Source organism: Caretta caretta, chromosome 2 (genome assembly GCF_965140235.1).
Source record: "Caretta caretta isolate rCarCar2 chromosome 2, rCarCar1.hap1, whole genome shotgun sequence".
NCBI lineage: Eukaryota > Metazoa > Chordata > Testudines > Cheloniidae > Caretta > Caretta caretta.
Window position 1 is genome coordinate 257,274,269 of NC_134207.1, and position 12,868 is coordinate 257,287,136.

General features: G+C 44.1%; 1 protein-coding gene across 2 annotated transcripts in view; it reads right to left on the bottom strand.

The window, feature by feature from the left end:
• Positions 1 to 12,868, bottom strand: part of LOC125631203 (sodium channel protein type 5 subunit alpha-like) — a 92,815-nt gene that overhangs the window by 20,231 nt on the left and 59,716 nt on the right. For both annotated transcript variants that reach the window (XM_048837520.2, XM_048837521.2), the window contains exons 20-21: positions 12,649 to 12,822; positions 12,005 to 12,127 (exon numbers count right to left, since the gene is read on the bottom strand). In XM_048837520.2, coding sequence (XP_048693477.2) covers positions 12,005 to 12,127; positions 12,649 to 12,822 — 297 coding nt within the window. The remainder of the gene's footprint in view (positions 1 to 12,004; positions 12,128 to 12,648; positions 12,823 to 12,868) is intronic.

The following is a 12,868-nucleotide window of genomic DNA, read 5'->3' on the forward strand; positions in this document are numbered from 1 at the left end:
TCTAGCAAGCCTCCGCCCGCACCAAGTCGCCTGGTCCTGGACCACGAGCTGCAGCTCAGGCTCCCGCAGCACATTTATCTGTCCACAAGGGGGTCCTGTGCCTCTAGATGGATTCTGAGGCTTTTTTCTTCCCATCCCAGCCCGTTGGCAGCCCAGCATCAGTGGGAGAAGCTTTCACAAGGGGAAAGGAAGGAAAAAATGTTGCAGAAATGGCATTCCACAAACTATTACCTGTATATGGCAAGTAAGGTGTATATATTAATTATGATTATTAATTAGTGAATTAACTGCTAGCGAAAAGGTCAGGACTGATAGCCCCAGAGACAAAGATACTCTTATCAACAGAATATATATCAATTTCATAAATCGTGGAGGTCCCCCTTCTTCGGCAATAAGGTGAGCGCGGCTTGCCTGCACGAAAGAGGGAGGACCCCGCTCTGCAAAGATTTAGCCCAGATCGTGACTAGATCTGGGCCAAGGACGTCCCAGAACAAGCAGTAGAACTCCACGGTCAGCCTGTCCATGCCCAGAGATTTATTGGTGGGCATGCAGCAGAGGGCTTCTGAGAACTCAGCCAGAGTAAGAGGCAATTCTAGCCTTGGTCTTGGTCGCCCGCACTGACCGTAGGGAGTTCGTCCCAGAGCACTCTGCAAGCATTAGGATCGGTCGGATCTGGGGAGAAAAGGCTTGCGCAGAAGGCCCTGGCCCTCCCGCACATTTCCACAGGATCCATGAAGGGGGTGCCGTCCTCTGCCAGAAGGCAGGTGACGTGCTTCTTGGACCCCCTCCTTTTCTCCAGGGCGTAGAAGAAGCGGGAGCCACGATCCATCTCCCGAAGGAGACGGATGCGGGATTGAATAAAGGCGCCCCGGGCCCGATGGTCTTCGAGGGCCCGGAGCTCCTTCCGCTTCTCCTGGCACGCTCTGCAGAGGGATGGATCCTTGGCGCTGGCAGCCAGATGCCTCTCCAACTCTAAGACCTCACGTTCCAACTGCTCTATCGCCACATTCCTCCATTGGCTGGTGCCCCGGGTGTACTCACGGCAGAAGAGCCGGGCGTGCACCTTCCCCAGGTCCCACCACTGCTGTGCCGAGGGAAAGGCATGCCGCTGCCCTCACCAGGCCAGCCAGAACTCCTGGGAGGACACCACAAAGCCCACATCCTCCAACAAGCTGTTGTTGAAATGCCAATAGGCTGGCCCTGGCCTCTCCATGCAGACAGAGGCCGTCAAGGTGGCTAAATGATGATCAGAGAATGGGGCCGGCCGGAAGCTGGAGGAGTGGGCCCGTGAAAGGTGGAAATGTGATAAATAGATGCGGTCCAACCAGGAGTGGCAAGACCGATGGGCTTCCACCCGGACAAAGGTGAACATCAAGATGTCGTCCGGGTGGTGGTCACGTCAGACTTCCACCAGGGAGTGGTGTTTGACTATTGTTAGGATATAGATATTCAGGCCTGTCTGTAAAGGCCTATACTCTAAGAATTTAGGTGTATTCTTATCACTTGGCTAGTGATAGAGGTATAAAAGAAAGAAAGAATCAAAACCACTGTCTGCCAGTGTAAGGGCCTTCTCTTACTGTGACAGTTTGTGGCCCTGTGCTTAGGCTCAGGCCTTTGGCTAAGCAGCAGAGGCAGCCATAAGCTGGGAAGCGAACGGTCACATCCTCACATTCCAAACTAGTCACATTGAAATAAGGTGCTATTGGGCTGTTAGGCACTATCAGGACAGGATTGTATTCCTATCACCTCCAGAGAAAGGGAAGTGCCTAGAAAATGTAAAAGGAAACTTAGTTTGATAGCATCCTGTCTGGCAAGAACTCACTTATCAATAGCTGGGATGTGAAATCCTCACTTCTGTATTGTTTTGTCATTATAGTTCCCACTTTGCTGTTGTTTGTCTGTATAATCTCTGTCTGGTTCTGTGATTGTTCCTGTCTGCTGTATAATTAATTTTGCTGGGTGTAAACTAATTGAGGTGGTGGGATATAATTGGTTACATAATCATGTTACAATATGTTAGGATTGGTTAGTTAAATTTCAGGAAAATGATTGGTTAAGGTATAGCTAAGCAGAACTCAAGTTTTACTATATAATCTGTAGTCAATGAGGAAGTGACTGGGTGTGGGTGGGGGTGGGCATGTGGGTGTGTGAGATGGGAACAGGGAATGGGGGTAAGAAAATTGGAATCATGTTTTGCTAAAGGGGGAGATGGGAACAGGGAATGGGGGTAAGAAAATTGGAATCATGTTTTGCTAAAGGGGGAAATGGGAACAGGGAATGGGAGTAAGGAAGTTGGAATCATGTTTGGCTAAGGGCAGGAATGGGAACAGGGACACAGGTGTAAGGCTTTGTGGTGTCAGAGCTGGGAAGGAGGATACTAAGGAAGGAAACTGGAATCATGCTTGCTGGAAGTTCACCCCAATAAACATCGAATTGTTTGCATCTTTGGACTTCGGGTATTGTTGCTCTCTGTTCATGCGAGAAGGACCAGGGAAGTAAGTGGGTGAAGGAATAAGCCCCCTAACAACTATCTCCAAGAGGACGTCCGCAGCGGCCAGGCACTGCTCAGTCCTTGAGCGGTGCCGCTCCTTGAGGGTGGTGTTAAAGTCCTCGCGCAGGACCAGGCACTCGTGAGGATCCAAGGTGCCGAGGAAGGCGGATGCCTGCTGATAGAAACACAGCCACTTCAGGCCTGATGTCGGGGCATAGACGTTAACGAGGTTGACCACGAGCCCCTCCATATAGACCCGGAGGTGCAGCAGGTGGCCCGGCATAGCCTCGGCGACCCCCAGCACCTCGGGCCGTAGGTCAGGGGAGAACAGGGTCACCACTCCAGCCGTACGAACTGTGAGATGGCTAAAGTAGACGCTGTCCCCCCATTCCAGCCGTCAGCTGTCTTCGGAGGCCGGATCAGTATGGGTCTCCTTCAGAAAAACCACAGAGTACACCCCTTCCCGAAGGAAGGAGAGCACCTGGGACCTGCGGAGACCCATCCTATAGCCCCAGGTGTTCAACATTGCGATGATGATAGATGCCATGAGGAGGGCTGGGGGGGATCCTTGCCAGCAGGGATGCTTGCAGCCCCTATTGGGCCTCGCAGTAAACCGTGACCTACTCTGTAGGTGAGCAAGGAGTCACAGAAGCCGCAGACCTGCTGGTAGGCTGCGGCGGCCTGCTTGCCGGACCTTTTACCCTCCCCAATAAGGGCCCTTGTGGCCTGGAGAATTTGATGAAAATCCCCCCATCGCTGGATAGCAAGCTTTAGAGGGGAGATATGTAAGCCCCAGGATGATGAGAGCCTTATTCCCTGTAGAGAGAAGAGAGGTTGCTGTAGATTAATTAGAGCACCTGAAGCCAATTACAGCACCTGAAGCCAGTCACCTGATAAAACCCCCCTGCTTCAATCAGTCAGTTGGAGGAGCTGAAGCAGAGTGGGTTGGTGTTGGAGCAGAGAGCAGTTTGAAGGAGTTGAAGCAGAGTGGTTTGGTGTTGGAGCAGAGAGCAGTTTAGAGGGAAGCAGAGGACAGTTTGGAGAAGCACTGTGGTGGGCAAGAAGACCAAGACCCTAGGTAAAGGGAAACCTGGCTTGTGCAGAGCAGAGGGACTCCACAGACACAAGGGATTGGGAGAAACCTGGCCCAAGCAAAGAGAGGGCAGGAAGCCCCACAAGCTGAAGGGCCAGAGAGGGAAGTAGGCCAGGGGAAGGAATCACTAGTTCAAGTGGTTTGATGCTATCCCTAGGGCCCGGGTCCCTCCCTCTCCACTCTCCTTCTCTGGGATACTAGTGGGACAGGTGATACCTCAGATCAGGGGTGAGAAACAGTGCCCTGAACCCCCACCCACAAGAAGAGAAAGCGCGGGACCCATCATACTAGTGCTGGCAATTTGCCACAGTATGGACAATCTGAACAGTTCCAGAAACCAGTCTTGGCCATGCTGGTGCAATGAGAATCATGTAAGCTGAGTCTTGCTTGAGCTTCACTGAAGTTCTTGGAATCAGTGGAATCTTCATTAAACTTCATTAAAGTTCTTGGAGTCAGCAGAGGATAGGCAAAATGAAGGCCTACAGACCATTAGATAATGAACATGTCAGTTATAGAGCCTGGACTGATCCCTGCTTTTGTGCAATACCTCTGATACTTTTTGTAGCAAGCAGATCCACATGAGGCTGACCTCAATTCTGGAATTCATAAGAGCCACAGATCTCTTCAGAGACCAGTCATGGTCTGATGAAAACTGCTTAGCTGGTCTGTATGAGCATTCAAAAGACCTGGTAGATGAACTGTTTTCAGGGACACCTGATATTGTATACACCATTCCCAAAGTAGATGCACTTCTTGACATAAGAGTTCTGACCTTGTTTCCCTTGTCTGTTTATGTTTCTTTGACAGGATAATAAGGAATGAATTACCAATGAATGAGGAGAGAAGCTGTACAACAGAATGAGAAATTTCTTACCTCATAACTTTCTTTCTGTTAGCAGCATCTCCCTAAATTCAACCCAAATTCTGTTAAATAACCAGAATATAAATTGAAATGATCGGGGGGAAGCAGTAGATGTTGTATATATTGACTTGAGTAAGGCTTTTGTTACAGGCTCACATGACCTTCTCATAAACAAACTAGGGAAATACAACCTAGATGGAGCTATTATAAGATGGGTGCATAACTGGTTGGAAAACCATTCCCAGAGAGTAGTTATCAGTAGTTCACAGTCAAGCTGGAAGGACATATTGAGTGAGGTGCTGCAGGAATCAGTTCTGGGTCTAGTTCTGTTCAATATCTTCATCAATTATTTAGATAATGGCATAGAGAGTACACTGCTAAAGTTTGTGGAGAATGCCAAGTTGGGAGGGGTTGCAAGAGTTTTGGAGGATAGGATTAAAATTCAAAATGATCTGCACAACCAGGAGAAATGGAGTGAAGAAAATAGGATACAATTCAATAAGGATAAATGCAAAGTACTCCACTTAGGAAGGAACAATCAGTTGCATACATACAAAATGGGAAATGACTGCTTAGGAAGGAGTACTGCAGAAAGTGATCTAGGGGTCACAGTGGGTCATAAGCCAAATATGAGTCAACTATGTAATACTATTGCAAAAAAAGCAAACATGCTGGGATGTATTAGTAGGAGTGTTGTAAGCAAGACACAAAAAATATTTCTTCTACTATACTCCATGCTGATTAGGCCTCAACTTGAGTACTGTATCCAATTCTGGTGTCTACATTTCAGGAAAGATGTGGACAAATTGGAGAAAGTCCAGAGAAGAGCAACAAAAATGACTGAAGGTCTAGAAAACATGACCTACGAGGGAAGATTGAAAACACTGTGTTTGTTTAGTCTGGAGAAGAGAAGATTGAGGGGGCACATGAAAATAGTTTTCAAGTATATAAAAGGTTTTTACAAGGAGGGAAAAAGATAGTTCTCCTTGACCTCTGAGGATAGGACAAGAGGCAATAAGCTCAAATTGCAGCAAGGGTGGTTTAGGTTGGACATTAGGAAAAACTTCCTGTCAGGTTGGTTCAGCACTGGAACAAATTGCCCAGGAAGGCTGTGGAATCTCCATCATTGGAGATTTTTAAGAGCAGGTTAGACAAACACCTGTCAGGGATGGTCTAGATAATACTTAGTTATGCTATGAATGCAGGGGACTGGACTAGATGACCTCTCGAGGTCCCATCCAGTCCTACAATTCTATGATTCTATTCTATGATTTTATGTAAAATGGTGGTGGTATTGTTGATGATGACTTGAACAACCTTGTCCTGGTCGGATCAAAGAAAAGAAAAGAAAAGAAAAGAAAAGAAAAGAAAAGAAAAGAAAGTAAAGAAAAGAAAAGAAAAGAAAGATGAATTGCTCACAGTTCCAACATGTTTATATGTAGAAGAGACTCTTTCTGAGACCATAATGCTTGAGTCTGATGATGTAGGAAGTTCACATCTCAACCCAGTTTGGAGGCATCCATTATCCTCATTACAGTTGGTTGAAGAGATACAAACGGAAGGCCCTTGCAAACCTCAGAAGGATTTAACCACTAACGAAGGGGCACCAGAACTCAATGGGGAACTCTGAGTATCATATCTATGCTTTGTGTAAAGATCCACAAGTCTATAAGAAAAGGTTACTCACCCTGTGCAGCAACTGTAGTTCTTCAAGATGTGTGTTCCTATGGGTTCTCCACTTCAGGTGTGCAAGAGTCCCATGCACCGTCAACTGGAGATTTTCATTAGCAGTTTCCATTCAACCTATTCTTATGCCCTACACATCTTTGTGGCCCATGCCGAGGCTATATAGAGCTGCACAGGTGAACTACCCTGTGTTCCTTCTCTAGCACAAAGTCCCACCAAGAAAACTCCAAAGCAGAGGGGAAGGAGGGCAGATAGTTGGACACGCAATAGGGATACACTTCTTGAAGAACTACAGTTACTGCACAGCGGGGGTTCCGTCTTCTTTGAGTAATGTCCCTATGTACACTCCGCTTCAGGTGATTTCCAAGCAGTATCCCCAGGAAGAGGCAGCTTTGGAATAAAGTCTAGTACAGATGAAAGAATTGGGCTGCCCATTGCCACATCAGATCTAGAGGCATGATATAGTGTTTGGAGAAAGTATGTACTGAAGATCATGTAGTGGCCTTCCAAATTTCAAGTACTGGAACGTTCTTAAGTAAGGCCATAGATGTTGATTTTGACCTATTAGTGTGGACCAGAACCCAAGCAGGAGACTAGGTATTGGCAACCTCATAGCAAGTGATGATATATCCCAAAATCCACCTTGATAGTATTTGGGTAGAAACAGTGAAACCCTTAGATCTGTCTTCAGTGGAGACAAATAGTCTAGGACAGTGACTCTCAACTTTTCCAGACTATTGTACCCCTTTCAGGAGTCTGATTTGTCTTGTGTACCTCCAAGTTTCACCTCACTTAAAAACTACTTGCTTACAAACTCAGACATAAAATACAAAAGTGTCACAGCACAATATTACTGAAAAAATGCTTACGTTCTAATTTTTACCATATAATTATAAAATAAATCAATTGGAATCTAAATATTGTACTTACATTTCAGTGTATAGTACATAGAGCAGTACAAACAAGTCATTGTCTGTATGACATTTTAGTTTGTACTGACTTTGCTAGTGCTTTTTTTATGTAGCCTGTTGTAAAACTTGGCAAATATCTAGATGAATAGATCTCTGGAAGACATCTGAGTACCCCAGGGGTACTTGCACCCTTGGTTAAGAACTACTCATCTAGGAGACTTCTGAAATCGTTTGATCCTATCAAGATAGAAAGACAGTGCTCTTTTGACATCTAAGGTATGGAAAGAAGCTTCCTGACCCGAGTTATGTGGTTTTGGGGGAAAATGGTAAATGTATGGTCTAGGTCATATTAAACTCAGATAAGAACATAAGAACGGCCAAACTGGGTCAGACCAAAGGTCCATCTAGCCCAATATCCTGTCTTCTGACATGGCTAATGCCAGGTGCTTCAGAGGGAATGAACAGAACAGGAAATCATCAAATGATCCATCCCCTGTCGTTCATTCCCAGATGGTACTTTAGGAAGGAATTTGGCATGTGGACATAGGGAAACTTTATCCTTGAAGAATACTATAAAGACAGCATCTGCCATTAAGGCCCTGATTTCTTAACTCTTCATGCCAATGCAATGGCTATTAAAAAGGCCATCTTCATGGATAGGTATAGTAATGAGCAGGTCACCATAGGTTAAAAAGGAGGCCCTATGAGACCTCTGAGAACTAGATTAAGATCCCAGACTGGAGCAGGGGCTTTTACTTGAGGGATGAGGTTCCCCAGTCCTTTAATGAACCTTACAGTTGTGGAGTGAGAGAATACTGAGAACCCTTCCACTAGAGAATGGAAGACTGATATTGCAGCTAGATTAATCTTAATAGAATTACTTGTTAAGCCTGTTTTCTTTCTTCACTTGTAGCAGGCAATCCAGGATAAGTGAAAGTGAGGAAGATTCCGGTGCAATTTGCTGTATTCACACCAACAGCTAAATCTGTTCCACTTCTGAAGTACTATGGATAGGTGCTTTCCTGCTGTACCTCTACTGAACAGGTAGACTCTATGTCCATGAACCACTGAGGAACTATGCCCTGAGGTGGAGAATCTTTAGGTTGAAATGAAGCACTTATCCCTCATCTTGAGAGAGAAGATGAGGGAAACATGGAAGATTGATCATCAGACAAAGAAACAATCAAACCATGCTTTTCTCAGTCAAGTAGGGATTATCATGATTACCTTATCCTTGTCCTGCCAAATCTTTTTCATCACTTTTAGAATGAGAGGTGCTGGGGGAAATGTGTAACACAAGCCCTTTGTCCAAGGAAGGAGAAAGTCATCTCCCGAAGACTGAAAGCCTAGGCCCTCCATTGAGCAGAACAGACAACACTTCCTGTTTGTGGCTGAGACAAAGAGATCCACCTCCAGAGGTCCCCACATTCAAAATATGTCATCTAGGATCCAAGGGTGCAGCTCCCATTCATAGTCCTGGGAGAAGTGTCTGTTGAGAACATCAGCTGTGGAGTTTTGTATTCCAGGAATGCACATTGCCAAAATGTGAATATGATAGGCTATGCACCCATTCTATAACTTTATTGCTTCAACACGCAGAGAGGGGATCTCATGCCACCCTGTCAGTTGATATAAAACATGCAGGCTACTTTGTCAAAATCTTGATTGACTTCCCTCTGATCAGAGGAAGAAAGGAGACAGACATTTCTGACTGCCCTTAGTTCCAGCAGGTGGTTGTGGAGACTGGTCTCCTGAGGTGATCATCTGCCCTGGACTGTATGAACATTGAGATGTTTCCCTCCCCCATTTGAGTAGTGATGCATCTGTCATTATGGTGACCATCAGCATTGACTGAAGGAAGGCAATGCCAACCCCAACATTGTGGTGATCCTTCCACCGGTCTAGGGCATCTTTCATCTGGCATGGAACACAAACTTGTTTGGCTAAGCTGTGTCTGTGTGGTGAATACACTGTCCTGAGGCACCCCTGAAAGTACCAAAGGTGTAATCTTGCACAATCTGTGATGAAAGTGCAAGCCACCATGTAACCCAGGGAGCTGCAAACAGAACCTCACTGAGGACTGACGGCTCACTTGAATAGTCCTAATGAGGTTTGTTAAGATTATGGGAAGATAGGCCCTGGCAGTCAGTGAATCCAAAGATGCCCCAACTAAGTGTATTTTCTGAATAAGGGTCAACACAGACTTCCTGACATTGGGCTGGAAGCCTAATCTCAGGAACAGTGAGAGAGCCCTCTGGGAGGTCAACAGCACTTCCCCGTAAGACTGACACTTGAACAGCCAGTTGCTGAGGTATGGCAATACCACAATTGCCTCTTGACCAAAAGGAAATATATGATATTGGAAGTGATCTTGACCTATCACAAAATGCAAGTATTATCTGTGAGCTGGGTGTATGGAAATATGTGTCTTGTAAGTCAAGGGCTGAAAATCAATCCCCTCAATCTATTGCTGCCAGAGTCACCATCCTGAATTTTTAGCACTTCACAAATTTGTTTAGGAGTCTTAGATCTAAAATCAGTCTCCACCCTCCATTTTTCTTTGGTAAGAGGAAATAACTTGAGTAGAAACCCTTCCCCTGTGTAGAGCTGGGACAGGCTCTGTTACTCCCAAGCAAAGGAGGTAGTTTATTTCCAGTCTTAGTATGAGCTCATGAGAAGGGTCCTTGAAGAGTGGGGATTTGACAATCTCCAAAACTCATTTTTCTGTGATAATTCACTCCCATGTGTGTCAGAATGGGGAGATGGGAAAATTGTTGTAGCTGGCAGGCTAAAGAATGGGGAGGCTTCAAACCCTTAACCGTCTCTTCAAAACTGATACTTTGATGATGAAGCTGGTTGTGTACTTGAACCAGATGGGTTTGTGTTTCTCTTCCGCTGGAACCTATGCTTCTTTCTCCGGGGTTTGATGGGTCTCTGGTACCTGGAGAAATGTATCAGAGGAAACCTGCTGCTGTATCATAGGAAATGTATGAGGTTGCTCATCAGGGTGACACTCTCTGACTGCTCGGGTGATGGTGACCTTTGCCTTGAATTAGATGAAGTTGGGGTCCTATAGCTCTGATGAAGAATCCAAGGGTACCAATACAGCCACATCTTTGTCCATAAGGAAACTGCATAGCTGCCCAAGGAGAAGGAAACCAGAAGCAAGGAAAGGTTCATAATAATTACAAGAAGATTGCTGCAGTCTGGTTTGAGAATGAACCTCTGATGAGAAATAGGCAGGTGAGGAAGAAGGAGATCCCTCTAAACTTGCCTCAGAAGCTGATGAAAATAATACACATTCTTCTGAATAAGGACTTTGAGGAGTCTTCATTAATTGAGTTTCAGACCCTAAAGTTAGAAGTTCAATAGATGGTATTTATGATTCACCCATATACAGTACCAATAGTGGATTTTCAGCATAAGCCACTGGAGGTGATTTTGGATGATCAGATACAACTAAATCTGATGCTATGGTGAATGAAGGACCTGAAATAACTGGTACCAAAGCTGGAGCTGTATCAGTACATGCAGTATTACAGAGAAAAGAGACCTGGAGGCAGCATCCTTGACCTTAAATGGCACCTGGGCACTTGGTACTGAATCCATGCACCCTGATGGAGCACATACAGTAGATGGTACCATAACATTCAGAGGTGGTACTGAAGCCTCAGAACGATCAGAAGATTTTCTCTTTAACAGTTCTGAGCTCTTAGTAGTATGATTCAGGGCTTCTAAGGGCACTTTTCTATGTCTTGAAGTCCCTTTTGAAGCTTGAGGTGATCTTGCCTTCTTTTTTCTTGAAGGACCAGGAGAATGAAATCTGTGGCTCTCTTCAGCCAAAGATCTTTTAACAACCACAGTAGCACAGCCAAAGATTTTCTAACCACAGGAGCACTTCTTGTTGAGGGAATACTGGAAATAAACTGGTCCGAATGACCAGAATCGGAATCAGGTCTCATGGATCTGCCCTGGAGATATATACTGAGTTTAATCTCCCAGGTCATTTGAAAGCAGTGGCTGAAAGAACAGCAGATTGCACATTTACTAGGAATATTCCACTTATCTAGATAGTAAAGACACTTTTCATGTGGCTGGTATAGCAACAATACATGAACGGCATGTTTTGAAACTGGATGATTTAGGAACCAACATAGCTGCTTGTCATCCAGTACCAATACCTAACTAAATGTTAAAACTAATACTAAAATAGTAACAGAAGACCTACTCTAAAGCTAACTGACAAAAAAAAAGCTATTTACAAAAGACTGAGCTACCCAAGTTTAAAACATAGACAAGTGTGCTTAAATTTGCCAGTATGGCTTAAAAGTTATAAAATGCTCTATTGACAAACACTCCTAATGTACAACTGGTATTTTAATGATCAGCACATGAGGAGCAACAATGTAGAGAAAAGAAAGGTCCCAGATTGTATCATAGAATATCAGGGTTGGAATGGACCTCAGGAGGTCATCTAGTCCAACCCCCTGCTCAAAGCAAGACCAATCCCCAATTTTTGCCCCAGATCCCTAAATGGCCCCCTCAAGGATTAAACTCACAACCCTGGGTTTAGCAGGCCAATGCTCAAACCACTGAGCTATCCCTCCCCCCTAGTAGAGTTCTTGCTAAAAGAAGTACAAAAAAAAGTGAGAGAATCTAGTGAAAAATTGCCAAAAGGGATGAGTTTAAAACTTTTATTATTCTCTCTGTATCAACTCATTTTTCATCAATCCACCACAAAAAAAATCAGAATATAAACTATGAGCACAGTTTATGTTTCATTTGGTGCCATTTCAATGAGACTTTTACAAAACAGGTAGTTAAAGCTCCTGTTAAAACTGAACTCTTAAATGTAACCTTAACTATGGTGCTGTGCAACATAATGAAAACAAAACCATATAAAATATTGTCACTTTACATCTTTAATATTCACACTAGATGGTTGCTTTATTTACTCTTACCCTCATCCCTTCAAACCGTGACAGTGCTCTTAATGGTCTCAAAGCTCGGAGAGTCCTAAGGGATTTCATGGCTCCCATATCAGAATATCCAAGTGAGTTAGCTATGAGAGTTACTAAAGAGACCTGAATGAAGACACAAAGTAAAAGTCCAAAATATTAGTGCAATCCTACCATCTGTTCCTCCTCCTCTTCTTCTTTTTTTTAACTCTTGCTTAAAAAATCTTACCAGTGGAAGTGTGAATAAACAGCCTGTATAGCACAAGTAGAAATGCACCTTAAATGGACACTGACAATTACAAAATAATAGGTGAAATCTTGGTCCTATTGAAGTTAATAGTAAAATACCCATTCTCTTTAGTGGTGCCAAGATTTCACCCAATACATTTTAACAAAACAAACGTACTTACCTGAGTTATTAATGCTACCTGAGATTATTAAAGATGGAGGAATTTTGAATCCAACATTTTAACAGACTAATGATTTTCATTGCCCAAATTCAGACAACTTGAAGAGTCCTGATTTTCAGATGATGGGCGCTCAGCACTTTCTAAAAATCAGTTCCCCTTCAAAGTACATCCAAAAAAGAAGAGTGAACATTTTGTTGCTGTATCCGGTTCACAGAATTGTTCAAATGCAATACTTACATCTACAATTAGGAAATCAAGCCAACACCAGGCATTGGTGAAATACTTCCTGAAGCCATAAGCCAGCCATTTCAGAAACATTTCGAAGACAAAGATATAAGTGAAGACTTTATCAAGAAATTCCAACATGGTTTTAATGTTTTCTCTTTTTTGAAGATGAATATCTTCAAATGCCTGGAATAATAAAGATTAAATATAATCCCACTCTACAGAGTTTCAG